This window comes from Chlorocebus sabaeus, chromosome 17 (genome assembly GCF_047675955.1).
Source record: "Chlorocebus sabaeus isolate Y175 chromosome 17, mChlSab1.0.hap1, whole genome shotgun sequence".
Taxonomy (NCBI): domain Eukaryota; kingdom Metazoa; phylum Chordata; class Mammalia; order Primates; family Cercopithecidae; genus Chlorocebus; species Chlorocebus sabaeus.
Window position 1 is genome coordinate 4,761,092 of NC_132920.1, and position 20,084 is coordinate 4,781,175.

The following is a 20,084-nucleotide window of genomic DNA, read 5'->3' on the forward strand; positions in this document are numbered from 1 at the left end:
TATTCTAGGTTTGGTGCTTTGCTGTATCAATGTTAGAGTTTCATGGAAACTTGTCAATTTCCATGGCAAAGCCTTTGGGACTTGTGATTGGGATTGTATTGGATCTGGGTATCAGTTTGGGAAAAATTGACAATTTTTTTTATTTGCCAACTTATAAATATGGCATGTCTCCCAATTTATAGGTGCTCTTTAATTTGTCTCAGCCATGTTTTGTCATTTTTGTTAAATATATTTCTAATATTTTGGCTTTTTATTATATTGTAAATGGAAATTTTAAAATCTCACTTTCAGTTTACAACTACTATATAAACATTCTTTTGATTTTAAAAAATTTGACATATCTGTGACTTTACTGAATTTGCTTTTTCTAGTTGGTTGGTTGTGTATTTCTTTATTTTCTGAGAATTTTTAAATTGAGAATACTGATTTTTTTCCTTTTTTCCTCACATTTTTTAATTATGAAAATTTTAAACATACAACTAAGTTGAAAAAATTATTCAGTGAATGTTTATAACCCACTAAAAAGAATGTCTTTTTTTTTTTTTTTTTTTTTTTTTGGAGACGCAGTCTCGCTCTGTCGCCCAGGCTAGAGTGCAGTGGCGTGATCTTGGCTCACTGCATGCTCCGCCTCCCGGGTTCACGCCATTCTCCTACCTCAGCCTCCCAAGTAGCTGGGACTACAGGCGCCCACCACCATGCCCGCTAATTTTTTGTACGGGATTTCACCGTGTTAGCCAGGGTGGTCTCAATCTCCTGATCTTGTGATCTGCTTGCCTTGGCCTCCCAAAGTGCTAGGATTACTGGCGTGAGCCACTGCGCCCGGACAGCTTTGTTCTTTTGATGTAAAATTTCCTAACAATGCAATGTGCTGATCTTAAATACTGCGACCAGTTGCTGAGCTAAATAAATGCACATACCTGGGTAACCTAAAAGCTTATCAAGCTGGAAAGCTGTCAGTCTCCCCAGAAAGTTCATTCATGTTCCTTCCCAGTCAGTTTCCCTCCCACCCTTGTTGTTTGTTGTTGTTTTTACAGTAGTTTTTGTTCTAGAATTTTCTTTTAAATGGGATCATATTACGAAGTATTTTTTGAGAATTAATACCATAGTTTGGTCAGTCACCTGTTGATGAAAACGTGGGCTGTTTCTAGTTTGGAGCCATTATGAACAGAGCTCCTATAAATATTTTTGTACAAGTCTTTTTGCTGACATGTTTTCATTCCTTTGGGGTAATTAGGTTGGGGATTGCTGGGTCACAGGGTAGGTATGTATTGAGTTTTATAAAATGCTGTCAGACCTTTTGCCAAAGTGGCTGTCCCACTTTTAAATCCTAACCAACAATGTGTGAATGTCCTAGTTGTTTACCTTCAGTGATTTTTTCATTTTAGCCGTTCTAATGGGTGTGTAGTTGTAACTTACTGTTCTTCTAATTTACATTTCCCTCATGAACGGTGTGATATTCATCACTTCAAAAAAACTTTTAATTGACAAGTAACATATTCATCACTTTTTAATGTGCTCACTACACATTCATATACTTATTTTAGGGAGTACATGTTCAAATCTTTTGTCCACATTTTAATTATACTTGGTCTTTTCATTATTCTAGAAACTTTTTGTAGGTCTTAGGGCCTAGGGGATATTGGGACGAAATGAATGTATTTTGCATGTGGGAATGACATGAATTTTGCGGGACCAGAGCTGGAATGCTGTGATCTGAATGTTTGTGTCCTGCCAAAATTCATATCTTGACACTTGGGGATTAACACAGTGCCATCATGGTACTGGGAGGAGGTTAGGCCATGAGGACGCCGCCATGGGATCTGTGCCCTTAATAAAGAAGCCCAAGAGAGCTTCTTTGTCCCTTGCCCCATGTGAGGACACATATAAGGTGCCATCTATGAGGAATGGGCCCTTGCCAGGCACCGAATCTGCTGGTACCTTGACCTTGGACTTCCCAGCCTCCAGAACTGTGAGCAGTAAATTTCTGTTGTTTATGAATTCCAGTCTAAGGTATTTTGTTATAGTGGCCCAAGTAGACCAAGACAGAAGTTGGTACAGAGAGTGGGTGTTTCATAGATATTATCTCCCCATCTATGGCTTGTCTGTACATCTTTCACCATTTAAAAAAAAAATTTATTCTGTCCTCACAATCTGTTCCCATCAACCTTGTGTTTTTGATGAGAAGTTTAAAATTTTTTTAATGGAGTCTTTTTTAAAATAAATTTTCTTTCTTTCCTGGTTATTGGTTTTTTGTGACCTGAGGAACTTTTGCCTTCCCCAAAGTCACAAGAATGATGTTGGTTTGCTCTAAAAACGTCATCGCTTCAGCTTTTATTCTTAGGCCTGTAATATATCTTGAATGAACTTCTGTGTATATCGTAGTTTGTGGTTCACGTTGTAACATATGGATATCCAGTATCCCAGCTACATTTTTCAAAAAGACTTGATCAAATAGATTTCTTGGGGATCTTCATAATCAAAAATCCGTTGGGTAATTTAGAATCATAAAGTCTATTTCTGGTGCTCTCTTGTTTCGTTGATGTCTTTGTAGATACTTACACAGGTACTGTTTTTCCTTAAAATCTGTTGCTTTATGATGTTATGTCTTGAAATAGGTTGTATGAGCCCTACTTAGTACTTCTTTTTCAAGATTGCTTTGGATTGCCTTTCAAGTTTGCTGCCACTTTGGATTGCCTTTCAAGTTTGCTGCATTTCCTTCTAAATGTCAAAATCATCTTGTTGGTTTCTACATAAAAGCCTGCTGGGATTATTTTTGGGAATGTGGATGCATTTGGGGGAAATTTTATATTAATATTTGCTCTTTTAATTTGTAAACATGGACTGTCTTTACATTCATTTAGGCTTTTAAGTTCTCAGCAGTATTTTATTGTATCTATTGAAATACAGCTTTTTTATTCTTATAGTATGAGAGATTATATTGATTTTGTAAACCTTGCATTTCTGGGATAAGCCACATTTAATCATGACATTTTAATTGTTTATATCTTTGAGGTCAGATTGTTAATACTTTCATATGGATTTTTGTATCTATTCTTGAGGGATATTGGTCCATAATTTACTGTTTTTATTTACCTCTTTTTTTAAGATTATGTTGGCTTCATAAAGCGAAGTAGGAAATAGTCTCTCGTTTTCTGAAATGATTTCTATAAAATTGGTATTTTTTTCCCTCAAATGTTTGGTAGAATTCACCAGCGAAGCCATCTGCGGTTTGGGGGTGTGTGTGTGTGTGTGTGTGTGTGTGTGTGTGTGTGTGTAGAGGTTTGGGAGAAATTTGTGTATGTGTAACATTTTAATATATTATAAATTAATATGTTACTGTGTATTATATATAATTTTATATGTGTAAAGTAGCCATATGTGTATATATTCATAATTTTGTTTCATCTTGGTATCAGTTTTGGTAAGTTGTATTTATCAAGAAACGTGTCTGCTTTTAAGATGGTGAATTTATTGGTATAATGTTTTTCATTATATTTTGTCGTTTTAATGTCTGTAGGATCTGTAGTGTTATTCCTTTATATTTCAATATTGGTAGTGTGTGTTTTATTTCCAGACTGTTTTGACTTAGGGCTATATCAATTTAAATAATATTCCAGAGAAGCATTCTTTTGGCTTTTTAATTGTTATTTTTTATTGCTGTTCTAATTTATTTCTGTTCCTAATTATTTCCTTGTTTCTACTGGTTTGGGTACAGTTTATTTTTCTAGTTTTTCAAGTAGAAACTTAGATAATTATTTTTTTCTAGGGTAAACATTTAAAGGCACCCAATTCCCTGTAAACATTGCCTTAGCTGGATCCCACAATATTTTCTAATATTTTTGTGTGATTTCTTCTTTGACTCATGGTTTATTTAGAAAAATTTACTAATAGCTTATTTATTTCTAGATATGATATTGTTGTTGCTGTCTAACTCCCCTGCAGTCAGAGAACATAACCTATAAGATATTCATTCACTCTTTTAAAATTTTTATTGAGACTTGTTTTATGGCTTACCAAGTGGTCTGTCATTGTGAATATTTCAATGATTTAAGAATATATATTCGACAGTTGGATATAACATTTTGTAAATATCACTTAGTTTAATGTGAATAAGAGGGCTGTTAAAGTTTTCAACTGAGTTTGTAGATTACTTTCTCCCTTAAGTTGTGTCAGTTTTCTTTTGTATATTTTGAAGCTGTTGTACTAAGTGAATACACATTTAGGGTTGTTATAGAATCTTAATGAATCGAGCTTATAATGAAGAAATGTCCGTTTATGTCTCATAATGCTTTCTTAAAGTTTACTTCGGTAAACACCAGCATTAAGAAAAAATAGGCCGGGCGCGGTGGCTCAAGCCTGTAATCCCTGCACTTTGGGAGGCCGAGACGGGCGGATCACGAGGTCAGGACATCGAGACCATCCTGGCTAACATGGTGAAACCCCGTCTCTACTAAAAAATACAAAAAATAGCCGGGCGAAGTGGCGGGCGCCTGTAGTCCCTGCGACTCGGGAGGCTGAGGCAGGAGAATGACGTAAACCCAGGAGGCGGAGCTTGCAGTGAGCTGAGATCCGGCCACTGTACTCCAGCCTGGGCGACAGCGTGAGACTCTGTCTCAAAAAAAAGAAAAAAAAAAAAAAGAAAAAATAAATTTAGTTTCATGAGTCTCATCTAAGAGTAATTATAATATTTCCATTTCTTTTTTGTGGTGGTTTTGTCTTGTTTTGTTCTGTTTTGTTTGAGACAGAGTTTCGCTCTTGTTACCCAGGCTGGAGTGCAATGGCATCATTTTGGCTCATTGCAACCTTGGCCTCCCGGGTTCAAGCTATTCCCCTGCCTCAGCCTCCCATGTAGCTGGGATTATAGGAGCCTGCCACCACATCCAGCTAATTTTTTGTATTTTTAATAGAGACGGGGTTTCACCGTGTTGGCCAGGCTGAATTCCTCTTGAATTCCTGACCTCAGATGATCTGCTCGCCTCGGCCTCCCAAAGTGCTGGGATTACAGGTGTAAGCTACCGCGCCCAACCTTGTGGTTTTAATAGAGCTTTATTTATTTATTTTTTAAATTTATTTTTTTTTTTAAGAGTAGTTTCAAATTCTCAGAAAAATTAGGCTGAAAAATAGATTTCCCTATACCACCCCCCCATCCCTACACACACATAGCCTCCCTCATTATCAGCGTTCCCCACCAGAGTGATACAGCTGTTACACTTGATGCGTCTACATTGACACATCATCACCCCAAGTCCTTAGTTTACATCAGGATTCACTCTTGGTGCTATGCATTCTATGGGTTAGACAAATGTATCAACATGGATCTGCCATTGTAGTATCATGCAGAGTAGTCTCACTGCCCTAGAAATCCTCTGTGCTCTGCCTTTATGTTTCCTCCTACCCTCTCTTAGCAACCACGGAGCTTTGTACTATCTCCATAGTTTTGCCTTTTACAATATGTTCTATAGTTTAAATCATATAGTATGTAGCCTTTTCAGATGAGTGTCTTTTACCTGGCAATATGTTTAAGGTTCCTCTGTGTCCTTTTGTGGCTTGATAGCTCATTTCTTTTTGGTGCAGAATAGTATTTTATTGTCTGGATGTACCACAATGTACTTATCTATCCATTTACCTACTGAATGACATGTTGATGGCGTCACAGGTTTTGGCTATTATGAATAAAGCTACTATATAAATATTTGTGTGGAAAGTTTTCGTAAGTTTTCATCCATCTCTCTTGGGTGAATACTAGGGAACATGATTGCTGAATCATATGTTTCATTTTGTAAGCAACTGCCAAACTGTTGTCCAAAGTGGCTGTGCTATTTTGCTTTCCATCCAACAGGGAGCGAGCATTTCTGTTGCTCCACATCCTCGTCAGCATTTGCTGTTGTCGTGTTCTGGATTTTGGCCGTTCGAATAGCTGTGTAGTGGTGGTATCTCAGTGTTGTATTAATTGCATTTCCCTAGTGACCTATTATGTGACGCATCTTTTCATACATTTCTTTGCCATCTGTCCATCATCTTTGGTGAGATGTCTTTTGCCCATTTTTAAACCAGTGTCACTTTTTGAGTTTTAAGATCTCTTTGTTTTGGTAGCAGCCATTTGTCAGAGAAGTCCTTTGCAAATATTTTCTCTCAGTTTGTGGTTGGTCTTCTCGTTCTCTTGAAACACCATCTTTTAAATTGTTATTTACATAGCATTTTCTTTTACCATTCTTTTATTTCTGACTTACCTGTGTCTTTTTATTTGTGTGGCATCCTTTGTAGATAGCATGTACTTGGCTTGTGTGTGTGTGTTTTTAAATCCATTTTGATGATTTCTGCCCTTTCAGTGGCGCACTCAGTCCACTTACATTTAGTATAATTGTTGATAGGGTTTGATTTAGGTCTAGTGTTTTTTTTTTCTAGTTCTCTTTTTTTGTTTTTTTGTTCTTCTGTTCCTCTTTTCTGCTTTCTTTGGGTAATAACATTATTGAAATTTGACATTTCTTTTTTTTTTTTTTTTTTTGAGACGGAGTCTCACTCTGTCACCCAGGCTGGAGTGCAGTGGCCGGATCTCAGCTCACTGCAAGCTCCGCCTCCCGGGTTCACGCCATTCTCCTGCCTCAGCCTCCCGAGTAGCTGGGACTACAGGCGCCGCCACCTCGCCCGGCTAGATTTTTGTATTTTTTAGTAGAGACGGGGTTTCACCGTGTTAGCCAGGATGGTCTTGATCTCCTGACCTCGTGATCCACCCGTCTCGGCCTCCCAAAGTGCTGGGATTACAGGCTTGAGCCACCGCGCCCGGCCGTTTTTGCCTTTTTTTAAGTGCTTGTTGTAGAGTAGTGCTTCTGAGTAATCACTCAGGCTCAGCATCGAATGGGAACTTATTTGAAACATGAATTACTAGGCTGCATCCTGGGCCTCAGAAATTCTGGGGGAAAGACCTGGCATTTCATGGTTTAAGCAGAGGTATCAGACGCTTCTGAAATGCATGATAAAAATCTGTTGTACCACCTTATGTAAAACAGAAGAATCTTCTACCGGTATAATTCAATTGAGTTTTCTTGTTTATGCTATCGTTATGTATTTTCTGTCTACATACGATAAGCCTCACAATAGTGTTTTTGGGATTTTGCATGAAGCATTATTACACTGTCTTACAAAATTGAGAGAAACAAAAAACGACTATTTATGTTTATTCACAATTTCCAGTTCTCATTCTTGCTGTGTATCTCAAGTTCCATCTGGTAGTACCATTTTGCTTCAGCTCAAATAATTTTCGTTAGTTTTCTCATGATAGAAATTGTTGGGAGACGATTCTCCATAGGTCTCCTGCATTTCTGGACTGTTTGCGAGCAGTGCACTGGCTGCATTTCTTCTAGACTGCCCTTTCACGGACATTCATAGAGAAGACAGAAGTCATTTCTCCTGCCAGAGGCTGCAGCAGGCATGCTCACTATCCATCATAAAAGTTTGCCTTTTTAAGCTCAGGGTTCTGCTGTGACATCGTCCATTGCACGCAGAGGTGTCATCCTCTGGGAACTGAGGCACGGCACACCAGAGCAGGAGCATGCTGGTACCCTGGCTTACTGCGCTTGCTCCTGGTTCACTTTGATCCATGACTCAAGAGTCTCTTGCCTTCCGTGAGCTTTCTTGAGACTGCGGCAAGCTCACTTGTTAGCTTCTGTCTTCCTTGTGGTTTTTCTCAAAGAGGAGGATGGGAGTCTCATGGATCAGTTGGTGAGATTTGAGAAAAATCCATGGGAATTTTAGCTGACGTGTTGACCAAATTGTCATCCTAGTGATAAATGGTCCTCCACTTTGCTGCCTGCTAATGAGGGGAGATTGGGGAGATGGTTTTAAACACAGCTGCCCAAACAATGCCCTGGTTATTGCTAACTCTTCTCTGGGTGGGAGGACATCTTCACCCTTTGGTGGGCAGATGGTTCTGACCCTTTTCAAAAGTTAAAGGAGAGAAATTGATAACCACCAGGGGTGGAAAGCAGGCAAAGTGTTTGAACTGAATGCTGGCTGGTTCTTTTGGGAGAAGAAAGGGTGGGACTTGTTAAGGCAGGAGGCTAACAGCTAGGTTGTCCCATGGTTGGCTCTTCCAGCACTGGTCCTGCCAACCTCAGATGCGCTGGGAGATGGCAGTAAAAGGCTCAGTGATTTTTGCAGTGAATCCTGGCTGCTTTAGGGATGTGTAACCCTCTCAGGGAGATTACCCTGACATAGACAAACACCTGTGGGAAAATGTTAATGTCTAATAAGACATTGACTAGTATTCCAGCTCTTCCTGCCCCAGATGAGGGTTCCAGTGCTAATGACGATGACCCACTGGAGAGTGAGAAATTTAACCCAAACAAGTTGACTTAAATTCTTGCCGTCCGCTCCACTGCTCTGGGAAATTCTCCCCTGGCCCTTATTAAAGCCACATGATAACCCGTGAGATGTTACCATGACTGTGAGGCCCACATTGGTCAACATGGAGGACATAATCAATCTGTGTAAGCAACCTAAAATTGCCTTTGTCCCTTTTGCATCTGGCCTTTGCTTACAGAAGGGCTGGATATGAGTAGGGTATCGTTGGTAAACAGGTGAAAATAGCTCCCAAAATAGGAAACACCAATTTTGTCCTGGTGGAAGGAGAGCAACAATGCTAGTACCTAGGGAAATGGGGAGTGCATTACACCTTGGGAAGTTCTGGGACAGGGAACATTTATGATCCATGTCATTCAGAACCACCCCTAGAGCCTTCCTCAGGGATGAAAAAGCGCTGGTGTGGTTCTCCCAGATTTTTGCAAGGGACCGAAGTGAAGCTTTTGGATCTGCCATTCCTCCTTGCCAGACCACTCTGATGACGATTTGGTGCATTCCTTTGACCCATGCTGAGAATTCTGTCAGAAGCAGCAGAGGATGGTGCCAGCTCCTGCACCTGCCACACAGAACACCTGCTAGCACCTGTGGCTGTCTGCCCACTCATACTCATGGCCATGGCACAGATGAGTGCCACCTGACTGATGGAGCAGGCAAACAGGATAGATTGGACTGACCGCTGTCAGGCAGTTCCCCAAAAACAAGGGCAAGACTCAATGATTGAACTGAACTGTAGATGTTTAAGAGCTGTGGCCATCTAGAAAGCTATGTCGAAGGCACTGTCAGCCTGTGCCCCTGTGATGCAGGGCTTGCTGGTAGTCGTAAGCCCTGGTCCTTGTAAGCAGACTTTTCAGGACCAGTGCAACACTGAGACTGCCCTCTCCTTGTGTGGAGAGCATATCTTCCTCCTAGAATCGTGGAGACTTGCACCTTAGCAGTGATCATCAGAGAACCTTGAGTATGTAAAGAAAAAAACTCCATTAATTAGATCCCGTAGTCCTCATAGAACGGCGGCGAACTCTCCAAAATGAGGCTCCCCTTGAGTATCTGGGGCAGCTCCCCAGAGGGATCATTGACTCACCGTGTGTGTGCATCCTACAGGTAGCTTACCCCACTGTGAGAGCCGTAGACATGGTGTTAGGAAATTTGTCTGTGACGTTCTCTGAAGTGATCCATAAAAGCATCTGGAAGCATCCATTAATGGATGATAGGATTGCTGTACATTTCCTCCTTTGGGCCAAGACAGAGTTCATGCAATTGCTAACACATCCTGTATTATCCGTGTCAGTGGCCCCAAGCAAAAAGAAATGTCCTTTCAGAAGCTTCTGGAGAAAGCCACATGGCTTGCTAAGGTGGACCCTGAGGTTTTATGGTAATGCTTTAGCTGACTGGGTCCAGGATGCTGGGAAGCATGGTTAAGGTCAGGATTTTAGTTTGGCTCATCAAGATGCTTGGAGTCTTGTTGATAGCAGCTTTTATTAAATGTGTGAGACAAATTGAGTGGATTTGGTTCCAGCCTATATTAGATTGATCAGAGTGGCTAATGGAGTGGATATTCAGAGGGAAATTTGCTAGAATCCGAGGCAGTATAAATGTAAGGAATGAGTCTTGTTGGGAGAGAGTTCTCCAGGGAACTCTTGCATTTCTGTATGTCTCTGGAAAAGAGAGTGAGTGCGTTTGTTGTGGACCGTCTTTTCAGTAGTGTTGGTGTAAGCAGTTAGCCTTGGAGATAGATAGCGTCTCCAGGCCGTAGGGTAAGTTTGTTTACTGCGTGATGGGGGTGGGCAGTCATGCCTGTTATAAACATTTGGGATCCCCAAGCTCAGGGATACTTTCTTAAAATGTAACCTACTGTTTCATTAGTTTTTACCTGACTGTCTTTGTATTGCCCTGTAGGAATTGCGGGCTTAGGTAACCGGTAAAAGCAGTGCTAATAGACTGACAGCTGCTGCTGCTGTGAGTAGGAAGAGCGGTAGTCCCCGTTTACCCTTTAAGCTTTCACTTTCCACGGTTTCAGTTACCCGTATTCAACCATGGCCCAAAAATGTTAAATGAAAAATTTTAGAAACTACCTATAATTTTTTTTTCTTTGAGACAGGGTCCCAGTCTGTCACCCAGGCTGGAGTGCAGTGATGTGATCACAGCTCACTGTAGCCTAGACCTCCTTGGCTCAAGTAATCCTCCTCCCTCAGCCTCCCAAGTAGCTGGGTCTATAGGTGTACTGCACTATGCCCAGCTCATTTTTTAATATTTTGTAGAGATAGGGTCTTGCTGTGTTGCCCAGGCTGGCCTCAAACTCCTAGGTTCTAGCAGTGCTGCCACCTCAGCTTCCCAAAGTGCTGGGATTACAGACGTGAGCCACTGCGCCCAGCCAATTCATTATTTTAACTTGTGTACCCTTCTGAGTAGGGTGATGAAATTTTATGTTGTCCTGACGTGTCTTGCCCAGGACATGAATTTTCCTTTGTTTGGCCTCTCCATGCTGTAGATGCTACCACCTCATTAGTTACTTAGTAGCTGGTTCAGTTATCAGATGGATCAGAGTGCGTATAGGACTGGGTTTTATCCGAGGTTTCAGGCGTCGGCAGGGGGTCTTGGAGTATATCCCCCACTGATAAGCGGAGACTGTTAGACTATTTCTCTGATGAGGACTCATGTCTTCTGCCAGCATCCATGAAAATGTCAAAAACAAGTTCTAGCTTGGTAGTTTGGAAGCACGTGAAATCTCAGACCCTTTAAGTTTCCTGACAGGTCTCTTGCAAAAAGTTCTTTTAGCTCTTACTCATCTGAAAGTGTCTTTATTTCACTTCCTCCTTTCTTTAAACTGCTTTTTTGAAATTATTTCACTCACGTACCAGTTTACCCATTTAAATTATAGATCAGTGGCTGTTAGTATATACAATTTTGTATCCATCACCACAGTTGAGTTTAGAACATTTTTATCACCTCAAAAAGAAATCTAGTATCCGTTAGCTATCATCTCCCTATTTCCCCTGTTACCTTCCCCCCAGCCCTAAGCAGCCACTAATCTGTTTTCTGTCTCTGTAAGTGTCCTGGGGGAGAGTGCATTACACCCATTCTGGTTATTTTTTATAAATGGCATCATGTATGTGACTGGCTTCTTTTACATAGTGTAATGTTTTTAAAGTCCATCCATGTTGTAGCATGTATCAGTACTTCATTCCTTTTTGTGGCTGAATAAAATTCTGTGGTATAGATATGCCACATTTTGTTATTTACCATTTTACATTACTACAAGTAGTACATGACAGTTCCCATTCCTTTCCACCCTCACCAGGACTTACCCTATTTATTTATTTATTTATATTTTTATTTTTTTGAGACGGAATCTCGTTCTGTGGCCCAGGCTGGAGTGCAGTGGCATGATCTCCACTCAACTGCAAGCTCTGCCGCCTCCCGGGTTCATGGCATTCTTCTGCCTCAGCCTCCCGAGAAGCTGGGACTACAGGCGCCCGCCACCACGCCGGCTAATTTTTTTTTTTTCTGTATTTTTAGTAGGGACGGGGTTTCACCGTGTTTGCCAGGATGGTCTCAATCTCCTGACCTCATGATCCGCCCGCCTCAGCCTCCCAAAGTGCTGGGATTACAGGTGTGAGCCACCGCGCCTGGCCTATCATTTTTATTACAGCCATCCTACCGGCTGTGAAGTGTACCTCACTGTGGTTGTGATATGCATTTCCCCGATGGCTAATGATGTTGGGCATCTTTTCATGTGCTTTACTGGTCCTTTGTGTATCTTTTTCAGAGAAATGCTTTGCCATTGTTAAACTGGGTTGTCTTTTTGTTGTTGAGCTGTAAAACTTTATATATTTGATATAAGTCCCTTATCAAAAAATTTTTCTTCCTCCCATTCTCTAGGTTGTTCTCTCACTTTCCTGGTGGTATCCTTTGAAACACAAAAGTTTTTAATTTTGATGTCTAGTTTAATCCACTTTTTTTCTTTTGTTACCATCGCTTCTGGTGCTGTATCCAAGAAATCACTGCCTAAAGTCACAACAAATTACACCACTATATTCTTTTAATAATTTTATTTTATTTTATTTTATTTTTGAGACGGAGTCTCGCTCTGTCGCCCAGGCTGGAGTGCAGTGGCCGGATCTCAGCTTACTGCAAGCTCCGCCTCCCGGGTTTACGCCATTCTCCTGCCTCAGCCTCCCGAGTAGCTGGGACTACAGGTGCCGCCACCTCGCCCGGCTAGTTTTTTGTATTTTTAGTAGAGACGGGGTTTCACCGTGTTAGCCAGGATGGTCTCGATCTCCTGACCTCGTGATCCGCCCGTCTCGGCCTCCCAAAGTGCTGGGATTACAGGCTTGAGCCACCGCGCCCGGCGAAGAATTTTTCTTTTTGATGATATTATAACAGACTTTCTTAATTTCATACTCAGTTTGATCATTGCTACTGTATAGAAATAAAATGCAGTTATTCCATTTTAAAAATTGATTTTGTATGTTGATTTGTATCTTGCAATCTTGGTGAACAACTTTGTTCTAATAGTTTGTAATGGACTCCTTAAACTTTTCTATATAGAAGAGTATGTCATATGCAAATAGCAATAATTGTACTTCTTCCTTTCCAATTCAGATATCTTTGTATTTCTTGTCTAATCACTCAGCCAGAGCTAGCTAGAACTCCAGTACAATGTTGTATAGAAGCGGCAAGAACAAACATCGTGTTTTTCTGATCTTACGGGGAAGCTTTTAGTCTTACAGTATTGAGCGTGATGTTATTTGTGTGTTTTTCATAGATTCCCTTTATTAAGTTGAGGAAGTTCCCTCTAGTTTATTGACTTCTTTTTTTTTTTTTTAATCATGAAGAGGTGTTGAATTTTCTCAAGTGTTTTTTCTGCACCTATTGAAACAATATGTGATTTTTTTCCCCCTTTATTCTATTAATGTGTCATGTGAACATTAATTGACTTTCACATATTAAACTAGCCTTGCATTTTTGGAATAAATCCTTCTTGGTCATGGTCATATTTATATATTGCAGAATTCAATTTGTGAATGTTTCGTTGAGGATTTTTTGTGTCTATATTCATAAAAGAGGTATAGGCCTATAGCTTTCTTGTGATGTCTTTTGTTTTGGTATTGGGTAAATAGTGGCCTGGTAGAAAGTACGGTAAATTGTTTTCTCTTCCAATTATTGGAAGAGTTTATGAAGAACTGGTACTAATTATTTAAAATTTTGATAGAATTCACCAGTGAAGCTATGTAATCCTATGCTTTTCTTTAAGGGAGGTTTTGATGATCAGTCTTATATAGGTCTATTTAGATGTTCTTAATTCAGTTTGACTAGTTTGTATCTTTCTAGGAATTTGTTTATTTCATCTGAGTTAAAATTATTGGCATATAGTTGTTCATAGTATTTTAATTATTTTTTATTTCTATATGGTTTGTAGTAATGTTCCCTCCTTAATTCCTGGTGTTAGAAATGTGGATGTTCTGTTTTTCTTAATCAGAATAACTAAAAGTTTGTCTATTTTGTTAATTTTTTTTAAAGAAACTTTTGGTTTTGTTGCTTTTAAAATATTGCTTTTCAATTTATTAAGTTCTAAATTCTGTTTCTTTTCTTCTGCTTGCCTTGGGTTTAGTTTTCTTTTTTGCCAGTGTCCTGAGATACAGGTTCAGGTTACTGATTTGAGGTTTTCTTTTTAGTGTGGGTGTTCACTGGTAGAAATTTCCCTCCCATCCCTGCTTTTGCTGAATTCCACAAGTTTTGGTATGTTGTGTTGTTTTCATTATTTCAAAGTTTCTAACTTCTCTTAAGACATTCTGGGGGGAGGTGGCCCGTTGATTATTTAGCATGGGTTAATTTCTGCATATTTATGAATTTTCCCAACTTCTTTGTTATTTTCAGTATCATCCCCATTTGCAGATAGAATCTGCATGATTGCAATCCTTTTAAATGTACCGAGCTTGTCTTAAGACTTAGCATATGGTCTGTGCTGGCGAGTGTCCTGTGTGTGCTTGAGAAGAGTGTATACTCTGCTGTTGCTGGGTGAAGTTTCTTTCTTGTCAGACTTGTGTAATGTTTCCATCGCAGGAATTAATGGAGCAGTTTGCCTGCCCCTGGATGTGTTATTGCTCCTTCACAGTCTGATGCTGAGATCGCAAGCTATGGCTGCCTGCCGGTTAACTCAGAAGATAGTTTTCATACCTTTTTTCTTTTTCTTTTTCTTGGTTTTTTTTTTTTTTTTTGAGACGGAGTCTCGCTCTGTCCCCCAGGCTGGAGTGCTGAAGCTCGATCTTGGCTCACCACAACCTCCACCTCCCGGTTCAAGTGATTCTCCTGCCTCAGCCTCCCGAGTAGCTGGGACTACAGGTGTACACCCCCTTGCCCAGCTAATTTTGTGTATTTTTAGTAGAGACGGGGTTTCACCATGTTGTCCAGGCTGGTCTTGAACTCCTGACCTCGTGATCTGCCCGCCTCAGCCTCCCAAAGTGCTGGGATTACAGGCTTGAGCCACCGCGCCTGGTCCACATTTTTTTTTAGCTGAAAAACATCAAAAGAATAATAATATTTCAGGATGTGCGACAGTTATAAAATTCAAATTTTAGTGTCCATAGGTAGAGGGGTTTTTGTTTTTGTCTTTAATGCCATTTTGTTCATTACATATTGTGTCTGGCTACTTCCTTGCTACGGGAACAGGGTTAAGTGATTGGGAGACCAGATGACGCATAAGCCTAAGACATTTACTCTTTGGCACTTTATGTAAAGTTTGCCAACTCCTGGTCTAATATGTCCACTATGACTTCCTTAGGTATACTCAGTCTGGCCAGTGAGTATGCCTAAACACGGAGCACACACCTACCCTTAGCTGTGGAGGCTACTGTAGCTCTTCCTCTTTGCTCAATTTCCTAGGGAGGGAGGGGCAGGATCTGCTTGGGGCCTGGCAGCTGTAGGTCCCCAGGGATGCTGGCCCTGGGGGGACCAGTGGTACATGGTTAAGGAGGGAGGGGAAAGAAGCGCACTGTGCTCCACCAGACTCTTGCCTTGGCTCTAAGGAAACGGAGGAAGGCAAACATGCGTACTCTGGTTCAGTATACTGCCCGCTTCTGGAGCAGAAATTGGGCGGAGTGGGGGGGGGGAACGTTAAACGTAGCTTTCCTACAAGACATAATCTCTTTGCCCCTTTTCATTTAAAACTCTTAAACTATTTCTGCAAAAACGTCATTATATGGACTTTTCCAGAAACATGTCTTTTACTTACATTGAAATACACCCTCATACACAACTATTCACAAGTGAAATGGCAGGGGAAACATGACTTTCAAAAGCTTTCCCTGCTCTGATGTGGCCTGCGTGGCCTCGCACTTGCTGACCTGACATTAATTACTGACTCTGTGGAGATCCGTCAGACGTGAAATCGGCCCTGTGATGAGCTAAGATCTTTCTGTTTCTAATCCTTTTTGCTCGGAAGCAGTAATATATCTTTAATTGTAGGGCTGTTCAGTAGTTAACGGCTTCAATTTTCTGTATCTCAGGTAGATAAACTGGAGAGTTTTTTATTTCTTTTTGAGAGTAGATGAAGTGATGGGGATTGGAGTATTCTCCCGTTCTCTACGATTATCTGCACTTCTACTCATTAGGCTCAAGTATTTGGGGATGTTAGAGAACCAGGCATGCCATTGTGTAGTCCGACCTACCTCTAACTGCCAGAAATCTACTGATATTCTTAATAATTGATAGGCTCAGACCTTTGCATTCTTAATTAAAGAGCCACTCCGTGACTGTAGGCCTCTGCCCACAAGATACAGAGTCACATACTGCCCCCAGGTTGCAGGCTGATGCTTTTATATTAACTGCAGATGTAACAACAGATTCTAGGTATTTCTCCTAGAAATGTAACAACAGATTCTAGGTATTTCTCCAGTAACATATGGAGGCACTATGTCAGATAATTCCTGTTCATGTGAGTTGTGGAAGATCTCGCTTCCATTTACACTTCAGATGTTAAGGTAGTAGAATTTGTCACAGTCATAAAACATACTTACAGGGCAGGGTTGTGTGAATTGATAAATTTGATCCAGAATGTATTGGTCATCCATTTCAACGATTAACAGCACCTCCATTGAAAGATGTTAGTGTAAAATTAATTAAAACCAAGATTTGAAAATAATAATCCGATCACTCTAGACTGTTTTGTTACAATCAAGTGTGATGTTCTCTGTTGACCTTTTTAGTTTTAATTGAGTGCTTCTGAATGATTGTATGTTTCTTTGACGGCAGTTTCACACCACAGAAGGTTCTCGGCCCCTGGTAGCTCGTTGCCGTCACCACTCCAGGCTGTTGCTTAGGTGTCTGCTGCTGGTACCCTGGGATTACCAGGCACAGCTGCAGATGCCTCGAGCTGCTCCAGCCATGAGTATGGAAACCAACTCGTTGGTCAGGCGTCAACACAGAAATAACGGAGAGCCCCTTTCAGTCACAAGAACCATAAGTCACCTAATGCATATCCACACGTTCTCAGCATAAAAATGTTGTGTCTTGTTTGACTGACTTTCAGGGAAATTGCTCACACCCCAACTGGCCTATTACTGTTTTATTGGGGTTGGAGAAGAGATCATTTTTATAATCTTTTGTGGTTTTTGCTATTTTTGATGTTTCCTAATTAAACTGGGACTTTTACCCCCAAATTTTGATTTTTTAAAAACTATTTTTTTCTTTTTATAAACAGGTTGAAAGGATTGTTGACAAAAGGAAAAATAAAAAAGGGAAGACAGAGTATTTGGTTCGGTGGAAAGGCTACGACAGTGAGGACGACACTTGGGAGCCGGAGCAGCACCTTGTGAACTGTGAGGAATACATCCACGACTTCAACAGACGCCACACGGAGAAGCAGAAGGAGAGCACATTGACCAGAACAAACAGGACCTCTCCCAACAATGCTAGGAAACAAATCTCCAGATCCACCAACAGCAACTTTTCTAAGACCTCTCCTAAGGCACTCGTGATTGGGAAAGACCACGAGTCCAGAAACAGCCAGCTGCTTGCTGCCAGCCAGAAGTTCAGGAAGAACGCAGCTCCCTCTCTCTCCAGCCGGAAGAACATGGACCTAGCGAAGTCAGGTATCAAGATCCTCGTGCCTAAGAGCCCCATTAAGAGCAGGACCGCAGTGGACGGCTTTCAGAGCGAGAGCCCCGAGAAACTGGACCCCATCGAGCAGGGTCAGGAGGACACAGTGGCACCCGAAGTGGCAGCAGAAAAGCCTGTTGGAGCTTTATTGGGCCCCGGTGCCGAGAGGGCCAGGATGGGGAGCAGGCCCAGGATACATCCACTAGTGCCTCAGGTGCCCGGCCCTGTGACTGCAGCCATGGCCACAGGCTTAGCTGTTAACGGGAAAGGTGAGTGTCTAGGGAGCTGCCTCCGGCTCCGTGGTGATCCCAGAGGGCGTGGGTCCTTCTCTAGAGATCAGGCCTCGAGCTATGGAGCGTCCAGGGATTCTTGCGGTGTCTGCTGGACCCTTGCAGAGATTTTGCCAGCTTCTCCTTTCTTCGCTTGAAGCCTTTGGTATTTCTCTTAATTCGGCACTAGTTGTCTCTGTGTAATTCGCCATCCACAGACTGTGCTACCACACTGACTTGCTTTAAACAGTATCTCCCTCTAACTAGGTTATTAGGTGAGTAAGTTTTTACAGCAAGTTTCTGAAGCTGTATCCCTTTCTTCACCTCTTAAGTGCTGAGTCTTGTCTCGTGTTTAGCGTTTTCTTCTAGTGTGGCCAGCGTTGATAGAGAAGTGCTGGTTCTTATTTTGCTCATCCATTTGAGTACCCAGGAATGCCTTTCAGTGGGGGCACTGCTAACCCATTAGGACCTTTGGGAGCCGGGCTCGTTTCTCTGTTGTGATCGGCAGTGCAGGTGCCATTGCTCCCCCTGTCAGAGCCCAGTCTGCCTGGCACCGGTGCTGTCCTCTATTTTACTCTCACACCCAGCCCTGCTCCTGAGTTCTGCAGCTGCCTTGGTTGTGCCATGACCTATCCATCTCCCAGGACAGCACAACGGGGAGTTCACACAGGTGGCTTCCTTCTCCTCACTTGCCGTGCCGTGCCGGCCACAGTTTTCTCTTCCAAGCCCTCGTGACTTCTCACCTGCTGGAGCTTTCTAATAGGGCTTCCTGCTTCCTGCTTCCTGACAGCTCCCATCCCTTTTCAGTCATTCTTGCACGAGAGTGGTGTCCACTGGTACCTCCACCCCATTGCCTTCAGTAGCAGGTGTGCCCTGTGTGTCTGCGACCCGGCCCTCCGCTGCCCTCTGGCTCCCTCTCTCTGTCAGCACCAGGGCCGCACGTTGTCCCGTCTTCTCCATCTGCTCAGGGGCCCCCCACCACCTGGCCCTCTCCTCTCTCTCCTTTCTGAGTTGTAGTCTTAAAATTGCCTCTTTAGCCGGGCGCGGATTGCTCACGCCTGTAGTGTCAACACTTTGGGAGGCCGAGGAGGGCAGATTGCTTGAGGTCAGGAGTTCGAGACCAGCCTGGCCAACATGGTGAAAACCTGTCTCTACTAAAAATACAAAAATTAGCCAGGTGTGGTGGCGTGCATCTGTAATCCCAGCTACTCAGGAGGGTGAGGCACGAGAATTGCTTGAACCCAGAAAGCAGAGGTTGCAGTGAGCTGAGATGGTGCCTTTGCACTCCAGCCAGGGAGACAGAATGATTTTTCTTCTCCCCCTCTAAAAAAAAAAATTGTCCCTTTACCTGTGTGTGTCTCCCCCAGCCCAAGCTCAGTAGAATAATCGCAAACAAAATACAATGGTGTTGGTTTGTTTGGGGAGCTGCTTTCCTCTGAAGAGACGTGTTCACTAAGACATTCTAACCATCCTGCTGTGGTGCATTCAGCAGATTTTCTCCTTGGTCCAGGCCCTTGTGTAGCAAAGAAGTGGAATATGAACTGAAATCTGGGCTTTCCCTTTGACAGGAAAGTGCCATCTTGCCAGTGTTTTTCAGATACACACTTGACCCAAACGGTGCCTTTTCGAACTCCGTTGGAGCTTGTGAACTTGTTTGCAGGTTTGACTTCCTATGTTGCTGACCTCATGGGGACAGTTTTCTCTTACTTAGTTGTGTGTGAGGAATCAGTGAAGTTCAGAGGTAGAAGGGACTCACTTAATAGCACGCTCTGTTTTGAAGTTAGGGAAGTTGAGTCCATAGAGAAGGTGATGCTCATGGAGAGAACTGAAGCCAGAAGGGGAACTAGAGCGTGTACCTTCGTGCCTCGCTGGCGTTCTTCCCAGCATTGCTTGTTGCCTCCTGGACAGATAAGCACCTCCGTCTTCTTTGATAACTTGGGGGCCAGGCACGGTCCTGGACTGTAGTGCTGCCAAAAAGGACTGACGATGTATAGCCCGTGGGCTTGGCCCTGCCCCGCTCCTGGTTTTGTATGGCCTGAAGGCTCAGAATGGATTTTACATTTCCTAATGTTTGAAAAAAAAAAAAAAATCAAGAGGAATATTTACTAACGTGAAAATATAAGAAATTAAGATTTCTGTGTTCATACATAACATTTTATTGGAACACAGCTAACCATCCATTACTATGAATGAATGGAGCTATGCATTCATTTACTTCCACCACCAATCCTGGCTAATTTTTGTATTTTTAGTCGAGACGGATTTCACCATGTTGGCCAGACTGGTCTCAAACTCCTGGCCTCAAGTGATCCACCTGCCTCGGCCTGTCAAAATGCTGGATTACAGGCATGAGCCACTGTATCT

The 20,084-nt window shown here is 42.1% G+C and overlaps 1 protein-coding gene across 1 annotated transcript in view; it reads left to right on the top strand.

Moving 5' to 3' along the window:
• The window catches only part of CDYL (chromodomain Y like), a 174,440-nt gene that overhangs the window by 94,764 nt on the left and 59,592 nt on the right, over positions 1-20,084 (top strand). The window contains exon 2 of the mRNA XM_007973803.3: positions 17,054-17,720. Within this exon, the coding sequence (XP_007971994.1) occupies positions 17,054-17,720 (667 nt within the window). The remainder of the gene's footprint in view (positions 1-17,053; positions 17,721-20,084) is intronic.